We start from the raw sequence: 20645 nt of genomic DNA, 5'->3' as shown, positions 1-20645 counted from the left end.
TCAATGCAGCTGAGGTGCTTCTGATTCCAGGTAAAGTATGTCTCTGAACTCAAAGGTAAACTGCTCTGAGGAGATTAATCGTACCATTAACCTAATGACTAAGGGCTCACTACCTCACTATTAGTCAAAGTGAACAAGAGAACTGATGTGTAACATCTTTTTTGTCCATCATACAAAAAAAAAAGTGTTTTGAGTATACGAACGAGGAGGTTTCCCGTCTTGGGGACACTCACTCACTTTGCCTACATACATAGCAAATGACACAAAAAGTACCGACAACAGAAGCAGGACTTCACAATGTCTCCGAGCTCTGCATGAGCCGTCAGCTAACGGCAAACTACAAAAGCATTCTTTAGAGCGTCCTGTAATTGACACAACTGCCAAGCTGAAGCAGCCTCAGAGCTGCTGCAAACAGACAGCGAGGATCCGTCTGCTGCAATCTGGGAAATATCATCAAACTTACAAAAGTGAAGCTTGTTTTGTCTTCCAACTACGTTCTTCTCTGTGTTTTAATGATCAATATTAATGTAATTCATTAGTGAATGCAGAAGGAAAGCTTTCTGATCTTTTGAAAGACATTCATCATGTAGCTTTTAGGCTTAAACTTTACATTAACTAAGAAAACTAAGATAATGGCAGATCATAAGGTGAATACATTTAGTCAAAACGTGTAACACAAAATCAGATTTTTCAAAATCAGGGTTTTTTCAGTCTCTCTTTTACTTTATAGTCAGTGACTCCCGACTTTACAAAGGCTGTAACCCTCTGTCTTAGTTTCTTCTCCAACAGAATAAAGTCCCGTGAAACAAGCCTCAGTTCTCTGAGTTCTCTGACATGAAATATGTCCAACAACAGTCAATAATGTTGCCTGCATGAGCAGAACGACAACTTGGAGTCTTGGATATCCACATTTATCCACAAGTTCCTGCTACTCAATAGAAAACCAATCTTAAAGCAGTAAACACTGCATAAAAGAATACCTTATCATTGCTTTTGATTAAATGTCATTAGATTTAATGAAAGGTTTATAATGGAAAACTTGGTACTCTGACGAAAGGGAAACATATGGAGGGTCAAGCCTGGGAATGTTAGTCAAGATCTGATAGATCAATGCAATTTACAATGAGTAGCTTTTTTACAACAGTCCTATTTTTGGAGAGACGGAAAGAAGGCTTACAGTCGTGTTACTCCCGTGAGAGGCGCTTTAGGAGAGTGGAGTATCAATGTTCAGCCTAGAGTAAGATCTTGGTTCCAGTAATGAGGCGTAGAATACCAAAGAGGTAAGAAGAAAAGTAACCAGCTCATTGTAGCCTAATGTAGCGGAGTAAGAGGACAGTTTCTTCTGCACAAATCTACTCAAGTAAAAGTAAAAAGTATAGAGATTTAAAAATACTCCTAGAAGTACAATTTTTTCAAAAACTTACTCAAGTAAATGTAACGGATTAAATGTAACTCGTCACTGTCTCTGCAATTAGAAGCTTCAAATTTGAGGCCATGGTCCTGAGTGTGAAAAGGACGGAATGCCCACAGCAGATTGGGAGTGAATGGCGGCATCAAGTGAAGGAGTTTAGGTTTAAGTGAAAGAGCAGGAGACGTGGCAGGTGTCCTGAGCAGCATCTGCAGAAATGCTGACTCTGTACCGGTTTGTCGTGATGAAAAGAGAGCTGAACTAAAAAGGTGAAGCTTTCAATCTACAAGTGAGTCTACATTTAGGCCATCAGCTACAGCCATCAGTTGAAAGGAATAGGATTGTGAATAAAAGGGGCCAAAATGAGCTTCCTTTGAAGAATGTGTGGGCTCACCCTTAGGGATAAGATAAGGAGCTCTGTCATCTGGGACAGTCGCTGCTTCCCTGAAGGTGGTTCAAGCCTATGGTTGGGATGTGTTCTGGATGGCTCCCATAGGAAGTGTTTTGGGCATGTACCATCAGTAGGAAGGAAGGCAGAAGAAGAACTCACTGAAAATGTCTCTTATATAGCCTGGAGATGCCTTTGTGCTTCCGAAAAGGGCTTAAAGAGGTCTGGCATCTATGCTTAGACTGTTCCACTTCCAACTCAAACTGGGATAAGGAGCAGAAAATGGATGGTTGGATGGATGGATGGATGGATGGATGGATGGATGTTCTCGACACAATAATACGAATCATGACCAAAAAAAATTCAATTATAATCCATTTAATATGGAGTAGTTTTCAAATTAGGACAGATGGACTACCTTCATTATACAGGAAGATACATTCCTGTGACTTGTGACACATTTTCTTCTGCCTTCATTTGGATGAATACATCTGCATTTAGTGTCTAGTGTTACAAAAACCCAATCTTACTGCTCAGCTTTCTCTTCTCTTTTCACCATTTAAAATTCAAACTTTATGTTAGCAGACGCTATAAAACTACAATTTGTGCTTTATCTCACTCAGAGGTAAACTCAGAGCAGCTCAAGCAGATGAAAAGTGAGCTGAGGGGACAGTAGAGCCTAGTGAAGTGTCACTTTTGGCCAATGACTTGGATACGTTTGACGCAGCAGCTTGAATAAATACCCTCCTTCCTGCCAGAGTGGAATATGATGCAGCTGCACAAAGACTTACGAGGGGAGGAACATTTTAATGTGTCGATTGCTGCAAATGGATGAAATATGAGGGAGGTGGAGAAAATTCAATATGGTTTTGTCGTCTCTTTTCTCTTTACACATGCATGAAAAAAAGAATAAAAGGATAAAAAAGGCCTCCTGGGATCCTCGGGGTTGCAGTGGAGTGTGTTTTTGGTGTGTGCTGATAGGTGGGTGATAATTATTCTCACTTGACGGAACATCCCCATAAACCTAAAAGCTAGCTGCAAAATTAGCCCATTACACGCACAATTTCACACTCACAAATAACCTAATCAGTCGTCTCTGCACACTATCCTCCCTCACAGTCTATACACACACAATTCAGGATACTTTTCTTTTTTTATTTATTCTAAATCCCACAGCAAACTTCACTCCAGACATTCATTATTCTGACAAGGTAATGACATGTTGCATGTGATACTCAAAGTCTTTTGTTTCCATGTGTTGTAAGGGCGAGGTTGTGGGCTCTTGGGCCCTTAAGCTTGATTTATTCTAGCACACACTTTATAACTAGAAAAAGCTCGCTGGTGCTGATGATTTTTCACGTAACAAACAAGCAAAATTGGCTGAAAGCACAACTCCAGGTCATTGAGTAGGTTGCCAGCCCACATTTTGATTAACTGCAACCTAAATGTAAATGTTGGAGAAGAGGGTGTAAACTGACTAACTTCACATGAACTGGCAGTTATTAGCGAGACAAAAAACACCATGGACTGCATCACAAGCACCCTTTATAAACAAAACAGCTTGTTTCACATCACATTTTGTTTATAAAAGGGATTATATCAGTCATTTAAAGTGACATGCTGAGCATTTCTAATCAAAAATGATCTCAGCATCATCACACTTCCTTTGGATTGATGGAATGAGAAAAACTTCCAAAATTTCAAAGTCTACCTGTGCATTTATCATCATTTTGGTCCAATAATGACTGCTTTTCTTTAGCCCAGTGTAAGCTTGTTTTCTCCTGTTCGGGTATTAGTGATGGGGTACATGTTTGGGCTTTTTGGATGGAAGGATTTCAATCTTCCTTCTGACGGTTTTCAGTCACTGACACTGGTTTCTGTTTCTTCCCATTTGGTTTTCATTTCTTTTGTTGTGCATTTTGGAGTTTTTTGATCTCAAACTTTGACTTCTTCCTCGGTCGACATGTATGTTTCCCATTTTGTTGGCACTTGCTCCAAATGTTAGACACATTTGACTGAAAATAACCAACATCTTCTGCTTGAGGGAGATTCATATTCCTTTCCATTGTTTCCACTGACGGCTCTCTTGTTGGGGCCATGTTTTCTGTCTTTCAGAGTCCTTCCAGAAAGCTCTTTTAAAGCTGCGGTCGGCAACTTTTTTTTAGTCATATTAGCTTGAACTGTCATGGGATTCTGGAAGTAGAATATTAAATAGGCTGTTTAGGAAAAATAACGAAATCTGTAGCTCCCTATGAAGCCTGTAATCATGCTTGCAAAAATCGAGCGCTCCCGGCTGTTTTTAACCAATCAAGTTAGGGTGGAGGAATCCTACCTGTCAATCACAGCTTGTGCACACGCTGCTGAGCGTGAGTCTGCCCCAGCTTGTGTGCGCTCACACTGGTGTGAACTCACGTGCACAACCTCGTCCACAGAGGGGGAGGGGTTTGGGGGGCGATTCGGAGCTTGTTAGAGGTTGGGGGAGGGACCTGAAAGTTGTATCAGTTAGAATTTTCCGACTTTAGACTCGCAATTTTGAAAACCTGCCGACGGCAGCTTTAACTGCAGAATCATTTGCATATTTAAACTTGTGCAGATATTTGTTTTAAAGATGTGAAACAAGGAATAATTCCTGAATTCTAAATTAATAATACCTCATTTTCCTCTCTCCCTGATCTAAAAAAAAGTTACTGCAAACAGCTAGAAGAGTGAAAAACTTCTGATACAAGGTCTGTTCTCCTCACAGCACGAGATGATTATGAATGGCAAATAATCAGTGTCAGAAAGTGACCTAAAATTGTCAAAACTGACAGCTTTTTGGTGCAAGTGAAAAGGGTTTTTCCAGTTCTAAACTAAATCTAGCTTAAGTTTCTTTACACTTTGTTTAAAATATTGTGTGTAACCAATAAATATTTTCAAAAGTGGGTACTTAAAATGTCCTGAGACTGAAGTTTTCTCTGTCAACTCGTGATTTTGTTACAACACTGTGACAGCAGAAGAAAAAGTCCAATCTTTTGTAACAGATAATTGGAAGAAATGTCTTGAATTAAGACCAAATATCTTAACTGCAGCATGTCTTTCACAGAAATGAGAACCCTGTTTAGAAAAGGATTTGTAATCCAATTGATGAGATGAGAAAAAAAAATTTTTCTATGTATTTACTCATTTGCCTTCACTGGCCTTGAACAAATTACAATGATGCCAGTGATTATGACTGATGACTGGGTTTCTAATCACCTTGGAAACTGACACTAATATTATCCCAGAGAAGTTGAAATACTCTAATTGGCTTTGCAAGTTACCCCGAAAAATATGCAGGACATTAAACAAAAACCTTTGAATCTACATGCTTCATTTGGATGGCTGGGGGATGACCACCCCCAAAGCCCATCCTACATGGCAGAATGCAAAACAGAGAGGTAGGGGCAGCCAGGAGTGGTTACTCACCTCTGCACGTCTGCCTTTCATCCAGGAAGTTGTGGATGGCACATTCAGCCGTGCAGATACCATGCTGAAGGTGACCAGACTGCAGCACGAGAACTTCCTCTGGTTTCAGGCAGCGGAGGCAGTCTGAGGCCAGCGGGCCAACACAGGAACGGCAGGAGGGGTGACAATCTGGTTGAACAGACACAGAAAAAGTAGCAAAAAAAAAAACATGAAGCAGCGAAAGAAAAGGAGATTTTTTTTCTTTTTCTTTTTCTTTTTAACTGTAAGTTTTCAAGAATTAATTCAGACATAAACTCTCACTGTGGCAGGTGCTCTCATGAGAGTACAGTCCCTCCCCACAGGCTTCCACACACTGGCCCTGGTGGAGAAGAAGTCCATCTGCACACGAGGTGCACTGGGACACTGTGGGACCCCAGCAGGAGGCACAGGAGCTGTGGCACACTGAGGGGGTAAAGAAGACAAAGATCTGAGGAACTGTATGTTCTAAGATGGGACTACTCATTTATACGATGGTCAAGTTGGTATTAGACTGTCAATATATATATATAAATATATTAGGGCTGGGCGAGTTAACTCGTTATTATCGCGTTAAGTTGTTAATTATTTAACGCCGATAAATATTCTATCGCGCATTAACGCAGGTTTTATTATTTATTTTATTATTGTAAAAGTCTGTTGAATGCATCACATTCACACAGTTACAGCAAACACCACGAAGCATGGAGTAATAAAATAAAAATAAACTAGCAGGTAACATCACCGTTACAAGTGCTCCTCGGTCTCTGTGTGAAGCTCACAGAGCTAACCGGGGCTACTTCCTGTTTTACTTGTTTCAACATAAAACCACGTATTTCAAAATAAATTTTAAAAAACTCCTGCATTTACAGCCAAGTTGAATTGTCTTCTCAGCGTAGTAGTTCCAGTCTAAAATATCACTTAAAGGCAAAACACACAACTGATAGCAGCAAGTCATTCAAGGAAACAGACAGTGGAGCGAGGCTTCTACATAAAAACTACAGAAAGATGCTGATGTTAAAAGTGTGTTTGCACAACAAATGTTATGGCACTTTCATTCATATGGCAGCACATTTAAAATAAAACTAAATGCTAAAAGCTATACACTACTTTTGAATTCATTTTTGGATTTTGCGTACAAATGCGATTAATCGTGATTAATAAGGGAAATATGTGATTAATTAGATAAAAAAATGTAATCGTTGCCCAGCCCTAATATATATATATGTGTACAGTCAAGCATGAAAAGAAGTAGATCATTGTAACACCATTACTCTTTCTTTTTCAGCCATTCTGAATGTTGCTGCTGTGTTTGGGATCATCGTTCTGTTTCATAAACCAATTTCAGCCAAGCTTCAGCCGTCAGACAGATGGCCTCACATTTAACCCTCACCCCTCGTGGTCGACTCAATGAGCTACAAGGTGCACTGGATTTCTGAGAATATAAAGGTCTCCTTGGTGTAAACTCATTGGGACATCCACTTCTGGGAAGATTGTCAACTGTTTTGAATGCTTGCTGCTAGAGTGATGGACACCAAATCATTTGGAAATGGATTAATACGCCTGCCCAGATTGATGGGCAACAACAATTGCATGTTTAATATATTTGCTGATGTCTTTCCTCCTTGGCATTGTGTTAACAAACACCTGAACGCTCCAGACCAGCAAACTGACAAAACTTAGTTCTTGTGAGATAAATAAAGTAACTGGCAAGTAACAGATGATATTTTTGTTGCATTATAGCTTGTAAGAACTGACTTTATTAAGACATATGAGAATGCCCAAAACTGCGTGTTATTACATAAGAAACAAGATTTCTGGAACAGATGATTTGGCTCTAACATCTTAAACAAGGGAACCTGTTTATGCATCTTCATCTTCTTCACTTTTTCTCATACTTCTACCTTTACCACTTGGCAAATAACTTCAACATTATCAAAACATGTACATAAAAACTTAGCTTACCTCTGCATCTGCTGTGATTGTCCTGGTAATGCTGTGTAGGACACTGGGCAATACATTTCCCATGATGCAAGGCTGTACCCTGAGGGCAGCTCATACATTTGGGGTCATCAGGGAAACAGGAGGCACAGGATGAATCACAGGCTGTGAACCAAAGCATGTAAATGTCAATGTCAAAATCAATCAGTTCACCTAAAGTCAATGGGAAATCTTTAAGGAAGTTTTAAACACATTGCTTTTAAAAAGTTGATGTTTTGAGTCATTGGTCAGAAGTTGATGAACACTCATCATAGACATGAATATCATGGCAATATTTGGCTTTTAAGGGTATATTTAAACTTTTACTTGGAGAAAATTCTGGTTGGATATTTGATCACTTTTCAACACAAAAATTGATATAGTGTAATTGAACTGCTGGATTGTACCAAGGTTTCAACTATCCAGCCCAGTTGTTTGACGTTATATGCAAAGATTCCAAAGGTTTCCTCCTTCTTTATTTCATCGAGTTCCACAAGTTGCAAAGGCTGCTGAACATCCCCAGAGCATGATGGCACCATCACCGTGCTTGACAATTGTCACAGCGTTCTTGAGAACTGTCCTGAGAACCAAACCGAACTCTGGTCATCGGGCCAAACAACTTAATCTTTGGCTCATGTGACCTTTAAAGCTTCCTCCTCTGTCAATTTAATTGGGACAAAATGACATCTGAAATGCTTCAACACCTGGTATCCTCAATGCCAGCATGGGTTGAAAGAATGAATGGCAACATCACAAAATGGTAAAAGCTTTACCGTCTAAACTGCTTTTGGAGTGTGTTGCAGGCTTTAAATGCAGAACTGAAATATTTTGGTTTTATTCTGTCTGCAATAGGGTCATACAGTGATGAGTATCATGTAACTATTCTTCCAAAGTAAACGAAGTTTAAAAAAAGAAATGAAAAAGACTGAAAGCCCAGAACTGCGATGACAATACAGTCCTGTAAACTGAAACACTTTCAACTGTTGAAATACATGTTATAGAAAAATGAAATGCCTTATTCAAAAGTGTAAATACACTTGAGTACATCTGGATACTTTAGGCTGTCTTTTTATATATGTGCACGAGTGAAGTGGCCTAACTCAACAAGATGAAAACGTGCACAAACAAGTCTTTTCTCCACCGCAAAAGAAAGTTTTCCTGCAGAATCAGGAAGCCCAGAGGTGGGAATTCAAGAAGTTAAAAGCCCTTGAGGATGTTAACATTTTAAACCAGACCTCAAAGAAGAGTTGGCAAGTTGAAATGGATTTGACCTTTTTTTCTGAGGGTTACCCAGGTTTTGACATTTTCTGTAAGAGGGCACCTCACTGATGAGTTCCTCTGTACTTTCTCAGGAGCAACAGAAGAGAAGAAGCTCCCTTAAACCCCTTCGGGTGTTTTTAACTACAGAAAGAGCTTAGCTGTGAGCCGCTAAGTTCACTGTCACCCTGAGGGAGGTTTATTTCTGTGCGTCTTCTTATTACCGCTCAAAAATAGAAACCATCCATATTCATACAGCATCTCCTTATTCAAGAAGCTTCTGAATCCTCATTAGTGCAAGAGGGAACTGCTAATTATTGTTTTGTTTTTTTCTTCTTTAAATTGTTTGTTTGCCAACTCTGCCTATTGCTGACTTATAATTTTGGCATCAAGTGAAGAGGATGCTGGCGAGAAGCTCCACAGGGATCCTAAAAAAATGAGTCTAAACAAACCTTCACCTCAAGTTCAGCACTAATAATAAATCTTTCACTGTGTTTTCGGTTTATCATATTTGGCACAGGCACATTATGAGACATATAATTTAACTGATCGATTATCATCTTTCATTTCCCAGTGGGTTGCACTATAAAAATATTTCAGAAACCAACAGTTTTGCAGTTTCCAATTCTTCTTAAATCTTGTCTTTACATTTTTTTACACCTTTCTTTTAACCTTGAACTTAAAAAAACAAAAACACTACATCACCATTATCACCATCATCATCTTTTTCTTTCAGAATAAATTCAGTGCAGCAATAAAAACTTTGAAAAGAAGACTTTTTTCTTCCAGTCCAACTGCTTAACTGATGGAATCGGAAACAGCCCTGAACTCACGTAAAAGTCAAGAAAGTTTTGTTTGTTTGCAGGATGCAACTCATATTTACTGATCACTTTCTTATCAATGCATTTTATTCAGTGGAAGTTGGCCAAGACGGATAAAAAAAGTCACGAATAACTGACGGTATCAGATGATGAAGGCTGAGGAAAACAAGGTATCTATGTGCAGCTCTCTCAGATTAAATTCCCTTTTAGTTGTTTGTTTGGACAGTTATTATAATCACATTTCAAATTGACATCTTTGGGTCTGAAACATACGGGCAGGTAAAACCGACACTGAAGTAAAGGTGCTTTAAGTGTGATGAGGACAGGGGTGAATCAAAATGAAAAGGGACTTATTGCAGGTTTAATAATTCAGTGTAGACGCATGTCAACTTTACCGTAGCAAACTCCTTCCTGACTGTAGTGCCCGGCGCCACAGTCAGGTACACACTCCCCGTCTTTGAGCAAGGCAGCTGGGTCCGAGCATGAAACGCACTCCTGCTGACTCAGCCCATGGCACTCCGAGCATGACTCGTGGCAGCCTGGTTGATGCAGAAGATGGAGAAAGATTTCAATTGGTAGCGTTCTGTTAGTGTTACATGTCCTTCATTCATCTTCATTGTCTTCAGAAAATAAAAAAACTTCAAAAAGTGATGCCACTACGACACTCGGAAAAATAAAGACAGTCAAAAAAGTTTAGATGCATCAGCAAAATGGTTGAAAGATGCAGCACTCAGCATATTTACTGGTTACTGGTGTCAGAATGGGCTATAAAAGGACACCACCAAAGGTTTAGTCTTTCCAAACATGGAGGGATCCAAAAAGTGTTTTCCAACCCAAAATTTACATAAACTTTGTTTATATTTTCTAAATACAATGAAATGTCCCAATTAAAACACTAAAAACAGTCTTTCCACATTGTACTTTGGCCCAAACGAATCAACACATTATAGATACTACATTTCTATTGTCCCATAAAATGCCCCAGCTTTTCTGCAAATGGGGTTTTAGAATTCTTCTTTGAGAAACATCTAATTTTCACTGTAAATAGTTTAAAAAAAACACAGATCATCTTCAAACTAATATTATGCACTTAAAGAAACTTTAGGTTGTGAATCAAAGATACACAGCATGCGTGTACAGCTTATTTGCGTGTGTGTGTGGTCTGCATAACAGCAATTATCACAGGTATTTTAGGCAGTGGTTCCAGAAGAACTAACAACACAGGCTGTGGGAGGTCGGGGAAGTGAGCTCTGTGTAATTGAGACAAAGTGAGATATACCCTGACAGCACCTTATTTTGCTTTGAATGAAATGTGGCTGATAATTATGTGTGTTTTTGCATGTACCTGCACATTCGTCTGTATGTGGGTGTGTTTGTTTGTGTAAAAATAGAAAGCTCCAGAAATCAATTTCAGCACCGACCGACTGGTGTGATTACACATGATTTCCCAGCAGCCCTCCGACTGAGGCAGATGCCACAGGATGTGTGGTAGAAATATGAAATATAAACTTTAAGAAAAAAGAAAAAAGCAGGTGGACTGTGATAGCTGTGCCTCTTGTTTAGATTACTTTGGACCTGATGAGTTTACCTCTCCAACATCCACTTGGTGATGAAAATATAGACAAGCTGGTGATGTTTACAGAGGTTAGCCATTCTCAAAAAAACGGGCAGTCCAGATGTTCCCCCGACGCTTGCCGTCCCAAAGCCTTGATGCAAATTTGAATGTTGATGTAAAACTCTACTAGAGTTTAATGCAATCCTATAGTGGTGTATTATCGTGAGCATTGTTTAGAAGCCATTAAATGTTATTAGATTAGATCAGATTTACTCAAGGTCTTCATTCGGCTTTCCCCAAAATGCTGGATTTATAGAAATGTTGTCAAGCTGCTCAACACATCATGCAGGGGATCTTAAAGAAACATGTCACAGGCTGTGAAGCAGAAGGGTTTCTCACAGCCGTATTACTTTTTACAGATCCAATCAAACAGGCCTGCCTTCAGGGTGGCAAAGGCTCATGAATCTCAAAAGCACTTTGAGGGCGAAGGACTCCACGTGTTTAAAGTGTTGTCTCACACTTAAGGGGAGCAAAATATTTTACACCCCTCTTTGTTTATCCTTGAATCAAGTCTTTAGTCTTCTATTGAGGAATATATTAAATCTAATTTAATGGCTGCTTCACAGTTTAAAATAGAAATTAATTTGTGAGATTAAACAGAAATATTGAAATCAAAAGGAAAGATATCAAAAAGGTTAGAAACAACAAGGTTGAAGTCAAAAAGTGAAAAATCGCTGCTGAAGGAGGCAATTTAAAAGATTTAAGCGTGACAAATTCATCAAGACAACAGGAAATTAATTTGAGGGAGAGTCAGAATCTTAATTAATTGGAGATAATAGATGATAGCTGAATTTGTGCATTACGTTGTTGGACAGCAGTGTCATAAATCATCAGATCCCTTTTGCTCTTTTCTGACCGTCCTCGGGTAACAGAGTTCATTTCCTCACATGGATCAGGTTCAATCATTTTGATTAACTGCAGTTAATCTTCTGCATGCTCAGCTGTGCTGTCAGTGGATTTCTGCTAGGTAGTTCACTACTATCACATGTTCCATCCTGCTTGTTTCTCATGTTGCCTGGAAAGATGGGCCACATTCCAAATAGAAGTGATGAGTTTTAGGTGTGATGCATTTTGTAGTGGGAAACCTTAAAAAGAATGTGGATAAAGAGGGTCCCTCTCTGGTGTCCTTCAGCTCTATCGGTGCTTTTGCCCTAAAGTTTTGGGACTTTTTAGGATTTTAAAAGATAACTCCCAGGACCACTGGGACAGGTCCAGTTGCTTTGGTGCTGCTTGAAAGTTTGGACACTTTCTACAGAATCCCTGTGCAAAACATCTACATTAGAGCTGGGCAATGATTACAATTTTTAATCTAATTAATCACATGATTTCCCTTATTAATCACGATTAATCGCATTTGTACGCAAAATCCAAAAATGAATCCAAAAGTAGTGTATAGCTTTTAGCATTTAGTTTTATTTTAAATGTGCTGCCATATGAATGAAAGTGCCATAACATTTGTTGTGCAAACACACTTTTAACATCAGCATCTTTCTGTAGTTTTTATGTAGAAGCCTCGCTCCACTGTCTGTTTCCTTGAATGACTTGCTGCTATCAGTTGTGTGTTTTGCCTTTAAGTGATATTTTAGACTGGAACTACTACGCTGAGAAGACAATTCAACTTGGCAGTGTTTACAGATGACTTTGGTTCTGTCGACTCCGCCGTCTGGAAGAACTTTAAAATGAAAATGGCCGAGTAAAAGTTCAGGAGGTCATTTCTGCCAGCAGCAACAATCCTACACCATAACCAATCATTTTAATGAGTGTTGAAAAAATGATTTAATGGGTTGTACACACTTTTAGAGACAAGCCTGCTCACGTGCTCTTCCCTGCAGCTCTGTTGCTTTTTAAATGTGTCACCCACACAGTGCACACAACAATACCAAAATTGGGAGATGCATGACTAGCCAAAATGTCACCAAAGCACCCAGCATGCAAGAAATTGTGACGTCATTGTTGCAGTGCGTTGCTATATGCTAGGTCTGTAATGGCAAATATAAACTGTGCAATAGTGTTGAGCATCATTGGACCATGCAAGCCCTTCTGTAACAACAAGGCTCGGATTTAAGATCATCTCCGAAGTTAACAATCAGTTTTATCCAATTTTGTCCTTGGTTTTGAGCACTGGATGGAATTCAGAGAATCGAATCTAACAGAAAAACTTAAGAGCAATGTGACAGGAATGAGGAGTTGGTCATTTCTTGCCACCAAGACTTAAAGGTGACTGTCTGATTTTTGCCAAAATATGTTGAAAGTACAATTAAAGGCAGCTACAAATTCCCTGTTACTGATTGACTCTGGCAGTCAAGTTTTAAATCCCTGCAATTCAATTTTCATGTGAACTGAAATACAGACTCATGGCTGTCTGAGAGTTGGGAAATCACAAGTTTTATATTTGACAGATGGATGCTCGTAATACAGTTTGTAGTTGGAATAAGAACATGTGGAAGCAAAAATGAGCTTTTTGAAGCTGCAGTAAGTCTAAATTAACCTGGAGATTTACAGAAGTTATAGTGCCCTGTCCACCTCCATATTTGGCTCCTTATAATGCTCTCTGTTCCGGGGCTTTTGTTTGCCTCAGTCTTCTGGCTGCTCTCATATTTCACATTGAATTTTTGTCTTCTCTCCTACTGTCTGCGTGTGCCTGTTTCTTTTTCAAGCCTTTTTTCATTTTTTCCTCCATACTTATAATCAATATTAATGCCTCCATCTCCGTCTGGCCGGCTCAAACATCCAGAGAGTCCAGAGAGGGACCATCTCACGCTCTTGCTATTAAAAGATGATGAGCTTTGCAGCAGATAATTACTGCATCTATACACCAATTTTCAAAATTCAAACAAATTTAGATATTATTGAAGCCTTTTAATGTCCCATTAAGGAAGAGATATAAAGAAAATGTTCAACTATTCTTGCAGATTAAGCAAAAAACACAAGAAAAAACCCAAGATTGGCTTCCTACATTTATATGAAAGGCTCACTTTCCACACACTCATACACGTGCTCCCTCCAAAATCGGTTATAGCCAACAAGGGGATTACACGTTCCTTACCTTGCCCCTGTCAGGAAAGCAATTTATTTTTCAGTGCAGCCTGAAACCTAAAGTTATCAGCAAATGTAATCCTAGCAGGCCAGTTGCCAAAAAACGCCCTCTGATATCTACTCTGCATAAACCAGGGCAGGCTGAGATGGATGCACAGTCACACAGTGCAGTGGATAATCTTTGTTCTCTGTCCCTCCGGGCTGGGCGGGGACAAAATTAGTGCGTCCCCTCAAACCTCCGGTGATAAAAATGAAATGGGATGAGAAATCCAGCAGTTAAACTAAGCTCAAAGAAAGCAGCTTTTGCCCTCGGAACCGATCAATAAATAATGTGAAATAAAAACGGAGCTCATTCTGAAAATGTTATTGGACTGAAACCAGAAATGGAACAAGGTTTTGCATGTAAACTTTTTTCATTCTATCCTGTTATTCTGATTCCTGCTTGTTGAAAGCAAAAAAGTCCATTTGGGGAAGTTTTCTTTTTTAACTTAAAGGACATGAATGAAAAAAGAAAAGCAGCATTCAAATAATCCTCCTGGCTGAGATCAAATTGTGGAACTACCTCAGCAGGGGTGCAGGAGAAAAAAGCTCTCCACTGACAAACCTGTTTAGTTCCATTACGTCAAGGTTTTTTATCTTTTTGTTTTTTAGCTAAGAAGAGCAGGGAGCCAGTGAAACTGAACTGTTGCCACGGTTACCACAGTATGTAAGTGGCGCATTTACAATGAAGCTCAAATCCAAATTTCAAGGAAGAAAACAAACTGCATGATGAGGTGACACGGCCCACACTCATGGTAAAAGATGGAATGCACAGTGATGGAAACGTAGGAAACTGTGAGTGCAAGTTTCAAGAGGTTGTGCACGTTCACAACTTTGAACACTATGTAATCAAATAGGACATTTCTTTCATGTCCTCACTGTGTCTTCTGCAGATGGGCTATCAAAGAAATTGTGTTTTAAATGCTGTGTAAGGTTGTATTTCAAGGCAAGCCATTATGTTTGTAGACTGATAGAGGTTGGTGCTTCAGAATGAGCATTTAACAGGAACAGCAGCTGTACAATTTTTATGATTATATCTTCCAAGGAGCTTGTAACACAAAAAAAACCAACTCTTTTTTGCAGTTGATGAAGAGCCAAAAGTGTAACAGGTTCTTTGGTACAAAGACATTTTATGTGCTTTGCACCTCAACAATAAGCCTGTTTTTTAATCTAAATATATGTGTCTAAAAAAATTAACATTACAAGTTTGTTTGGAAGTGTTAAAAATGAAAGGATTGGTGCTAAAGAATGCAGTTCAAAACATATTGTAGAGCAGAAACGGCTAACTCTAACCTGTCTCATGGTCATTAAGGAAAAGAAAAGAAAAAAAGGAAAGAGAAATGTCCTGTAGAGGACATAGAGAGATGAAGAGGGCTCAGCACAATGCGTCCCCGTAACTCTTTACGAGTTAACTGAAATCAACAAATGCAGATGCAGTAAAACCTTATAAACAAGCCGGAGGTGCTAGAAAAGAAGTGGAGGCATGCAGCAACACACAGAGTTCTGGGTGGTCCAGGCCCTCTGCCAAGAAAGGTTACAATCTGGGGGAACCATCTCTAGCACTCTCCAAACACCTCACACACCCATTATTGATGTCAACTCCCATCTCCTCTACTTCCTCCCTCAATACCTCCAACCATTCTCCTCAACAAAGAATTCACCCAGGCAGAATCCCCCCTAATGGCTTAAACCCGAGCAACTACTGATTTACAGTCACTGTGATCGTTGGTCCTACTTTCCGCTGCTGCTCTTTTTGTTCCATCCCCAGGAGAAACTATGGAGGGGGGGGGCAAGGCTTCTGCTCTCATTAAAGTCTGTTGGAGGTTAAGAGAAATGGTCGGCCAACTGGCTTGTTGAAACACAAGGGTTCGAGTTGGGAAACTTGGCTGCATGGCACACATTATTTTCTACAGTTTTAAACCTGAATGAATAGAGAATAGATGGATGACAGTGTCTGCATCACAACAACAGCCAAATGTTCTACTTTTTCTGAACTATATAGTGGAGACAGACATTTGCAGCATCAGTGCAGGGTACAATACGGGGTAGATGGGAATAGGGCACAAGGGACTGTACAAAAGCAGGACAGAGGCAACAAATGCATGAAATGGGATGTCCATGGAGAGTTTGTACAGTAGCTGGTGGTGCATAGAACACATTTAGATGGATGGGTGGAGGCAGGACCTCTACAGTGGTGCTGCAGTCTAACCTATTTACGATGGGTCTGCAATCCTCCTGACAGCATTCATCAAGGTGTGAAACTGAGCGGCAAAGCTGGCTGGACTATAATCACACAGTGGTTACTATGTGCTCAAACCAGCGTATTTCTCATTCATTTGATTTCTACCCATCATCCACAGGGATCCTTGAAAGTCCTTACATCTTACTGGAAGCACTCAGTTAAACTGTTCCCGGTGTGTCAGCATGTCCACAAGGTTTTACCTCTCTGAGCTACAGTTTAATCTATTGGTCCAGGATTTGGAATCCCAGAAGAGCTTTATATCGTTAAATTACAGTTTTACTGTTTTTTTTTTTGGCTCTAACCACAATTGCCTTCTAATCCTACCCAAGGAGTTTTGATTTTCAACCCTTTCATCGCATTTCATCATGTGTTGCATTTACATGTGACCAAGGCAACAAGCAAAATGGCACTGATGAAGAACATGTTGGGAAATAATGGATTGAAGACTTAATGTGATTGTTTTGTAATCCTTACTGAGTAAGGATGGTTAATCCTAACCATGTGCTGAAGAAAAGTTTTAGTAAAATGTTCAAACATTGTTCATTTGCACGTTTAAAACCAACAATGGTTGACCAAAGTGCTGTACATTAAGAGAATAAATGAAAATAATAAATAAGTGAAACAGTACGGAAGCCGAGAGCGGACGTCTTACGTATAAATTTTTTTTTGATGGTTTTCTCGAGATCTCGAGAAACAGATGGTTTTCGAGGCCACTTTTTCTCCCCAGTCGCCCCTGTTTATATGTGTTTATATGCATTTCTGGCAAAGGTGCACCCGTTTTTACCCCCCTTTCATTGATAACTGAATAAAGTAGCCTATGAATCCAACATGGAATGTGGAGCGTTTATGTAACGATTCTGTTTGTGAAAATGCACAAAGCAAATCAGGAATCAGGTTTAACACACACCAATCATGCCGTTATCTTTTTTTTCGAGATAACGAGTTATTTATCTTGTTATCACCGAGGAAACGATAACGGCACCTCTCGTGCATCATTCAGTAACCATGGAGACGGCATGCTCCCCTCATCTGGTCACTGATGAAGTCGACTATATCAGCAGGATCACTCAGGTGTAAACGCCTATTGAGCTGCAGTTGAGCCAGCCGTCTCCTTAAATGACGCGGGCTGATATGAAAGTTATCTCTACAAGACAAACAAATTGCAATTTCAGCCTGTGAAGTAAGATCTGAAGCGTTGATCTATGTCGGGTTCTCCAAAATCTGACATTTTCAGCTCGAGTCCGTTCTTGGAAAGGCTTTAAGAACACTGAGAAACTGATCATGAGCATTCAAGAAAAGATAGTCATCTTGTGATCTCTAAAAACCATCGGTAAATGAACTCGTTATCTCGAGAAAACGATGATTGTTTTCTCGAGATAACGAGAAAACCATCAGAAAAAAGTTTATACATACCACGTCTGCTCTCGGTTTCCGTAGAAACATACATAAAAAAAAAAAAAAAAACACAACAACTCATGCTGTGTTGAACGTCAGAGAGAAAAGTTGAGTCTTTGAGCAGGATCTAAAAGAAGACAGTTCCAGAAGTCCGATCCCCCTCGGAGCTTCAGCCTCGTCTTTGGAACAACCAAGAGCAGCTGATCAGCTGACCTTAGAGACCATGAAGGAAGTACGGGTGAAGCAAGTCTGAGAGATCATTTAAAAATAAATAAAATCATTTTAAAATCAATGCTGTAGCACACAGGGAGCCAATGAAGGCCAGCCGGAACAGGAGTGATATGTTCTCGCCTGTGTGGTTGGGCTAAAAGACGAGCAGTTGCATTTTGGACAATTTTGGACAAGGTGAAGGCGAGAGAGGGAAGCCTGGCTGATACAGCGCATTACAATAATCGAAACAAGCGGTAATGAAGGCGTGTATGATCTTCACAAAGTCCCGCCTGGAAAAAATATATATTTTATTTTGGTTCCTTTCATCTCTCAAGTCACAGAAAGGTTGAAAGCGCAGCCTCCTTCCTTCTTATGAGGACTTTCTGTTTAACAAAAGACTAGAGAATGACGTCTGATCTGAGTTGGAAACACTCATCGAATTCTATTTCTCCTTCAGCTTGTAGGGGCGATGCTCTACGGGACGCCATAATGAGCTGCATTGAGGGCTTTGAACAAAGGATTTATATGACTTGTTTGTAATGGCAGCCCCTCGATGGTAAACAGCTCAATTCAGCTCCAACTGAACAGCTTTGGTTGATGCTGTGATGGTCTAATGTTGGCTTAGCTCTACAGTCAATAGTGAAAAACTATACTACAGCAGAAACGTTTGTTCTTGAAAGTGTAAAGGGAGTACAAATCATTTTTTCAAAGACTAGTTAGTTTTTACAAAAAATGGAGGGATAAATGTAGGCAGAAATATAAAAACAGAAATTATAACTTCTTTTTTTTTTTACCAAACTATGAAGCATTTTCTGTTTTTTCCCTTTTTCAATCAAAGCTGTAAAAGAAGATGGAGACCAAGAACAGCAGCAGACCATCAGGCACGCACTCAAAAGCAGAACTTCTAAAAATCTGAACAATACGGCAGCAGAAACACTTGGGCCGCAAAGAGAGCTCTTTCCTTCGTCACCTTGTGAAATATTCAGTCAAAACATCCACTCAGAATTGTTCGGATAACTACTGCGGAAATGTCATGCAGAGTTCATCCCAAGAAACCAAAAGCACTAACGCACTAACTGCGTCCCATTGTTGGTCCGCTTTGTTTGCTGAGCTGTGAAAGCAACAGGCTGCTCTGAAAGCCAATTCAGATTGTGCATGAAGAAATGTCAGAGGAAAGGAAAGGAGGCCTGTACAATATAAAAGCAAAAAAAAAAAACATGACAGCCCTCTTTCTGAGAAACTATGGTTATTACTTATTTATTCCGAATCAGCGGCAAAGCCATTTCGTCTCCCAATATCACTCTGACTTTGGGAAGAACGGCGTGCAGAACATAAATGAAGGGTGGAAACGCTCAATTCAGCCCTTTCTCACCGTGCTCTTTAACTATGATGGAAGATGGCTGCAAGAATGCTGTCACACTGGACAGCGATCTTACTTCTGTTTTTTTCCTGTTCCTGATACAGTTCAGTGTGTGCATGCAAAGCCTGGCCGTGATGCACCAACAACAAAGATGTGGTTGGTGAAAAAGACTCAAAAAAGCAGAAACTGCAATGTCAGTGCTGATTTGGTATATGTGGAATATAGACACATTCATTTTAAAAACTCATATTTGTACATAAAATACATTGAAAAACTGTATAATCAACATCATGCCGCTATTAGTGATAGCACAAAATATACGTCAAATGGAACAGTCCCAATATAATAATTCACTGACCAATTATCAGCAAAGAAACATTAATTCTCACAATATTATTGTGATATCTACAGAAAACCAACTAATCTCCCATTGCTTTTGTCTGCTTAACACTTGGTTATCTGAATTAACCTAAACAAATAAATCAAAAGCTAAATTTAGCAAAGTTCTGAGAGGAATAAAATGTTTTACAACTAGCTATATAATACTAAAGATCCAGGAATTCTATCTTCCCAGTGCTACTGTCAGACAAAAGCCACTGGATAAGAAGACCTCCCATTGCTTTTTCCTAAGCTTGACCTTGAAAGAAAACATCACAAAGTCAAGATGAAATGTTAAGGAACAAAAAATCTGATTGCACTTAAACTAAAGTTCTGCAGTTCAGATAATATTCTACACAAAGCTTATTATGTGTTTGGGGCAATATTCTTACTCTTTTGTTATAAAGAGGCTACATACAACTAACACAAGAGAAATATAACATGAATTATTACTTTATCACTGGGGTAAGTAGTTCAAAAATAGTTACTGTATCAGTATGAAGATGTGTTACATTCTTGAAATTCATTAGAAACTATTTTCTTTTTTAAAACTTGCATTGAACAAATATGTTTAGCATTCGGTTAAGTGGAGGAAAAATAGACTGAGATGTGATGACTGATCCTAAAGTCTGAGCAAGAAACGCTATCCTGGGGCCAGAATTCAGGGTTTGTGTGTACAAAAAACACTGACAGAGTAAGCATGTAAAAAAAGTGAATACCAAAACTATATGGCATGACCTCAGCTTCAGGATTTCTGCTGGAGCAAACACCTTGTGATACTTACGGCGACAGTGTGTGTGGTCATGCTGGTAGGAACCGGAAGGACAGGAAGCCAGGCACTGGCTGCTATCACTGCTCAGCAGGGGCAGCTGGGAGCCACAGGACTGGCATTCCCACCTGCTGGAACAGCTGGTACAGGATGATGGGCAGGCTGGTGGGGGTGGGGAGGGAGAGGAGTAATAAAATAAGACCATCAGTCACTTTAAAAATACATTTTCTTTTCATACCTGAGGGTTTCAGGAGGCTTTGTCTTAGCTCCACAAACAAAAAGGGAAAG

The 20645-nt window shown here is 39.6% G+C and overlaps 1 protein-coding gene across 1 annotated transcript in view; it reads right to left on the bottom strand.

Moving 5' to 3' along the window:
* fras1 (Fraser extracellular matrix complex subunit 1) overlaps positions 1–20645 on the bottom strand; it is a 286644-nt gene that overhangs the window by 142190 nt on the left and 123809 nt on the right. The window contains exons 13-17 of the mRNA XM_075467236.1: positions 20373–20519; positions 9709–9852; positions 7221–7361; positions 5541–5681; positions 5241–5408 (exon numbers count right to left, since the gene is read on the bottom strand). Coding sequence (XP_075323351.1) covers positions 5241–5408; positions 5541–5681; positions 7221–7361; positions 9709–9852; positions 20373–20519 — 741 coding nt within the window. The remainder of the gene's footprint in view (positions 1–5240; positions 5409–5540; positions 5682–7220; positions 7362–9708; positions 9853–20372; positions 20520–20645) is intronic.

This window comes from Odontesthes bonariensis, chromosome 6, assembly GCF_027942865.1.
Source record: "Odontesthes bonariensis isolate fOdoBon6 chromosome 6, fOdoBon6.hap1, whole genome shotgun sequence".
NCBI classification, from domain to species: Eukaryota; Metazoa; Chordata; class Actinopteri; order Atheriniformes; family Atherinopsidae; genus Odontesthes; species Odontesthes bonariensis.
This window is presented reverse-complemented; position numbering and strand designations above follow the sequence as displayed.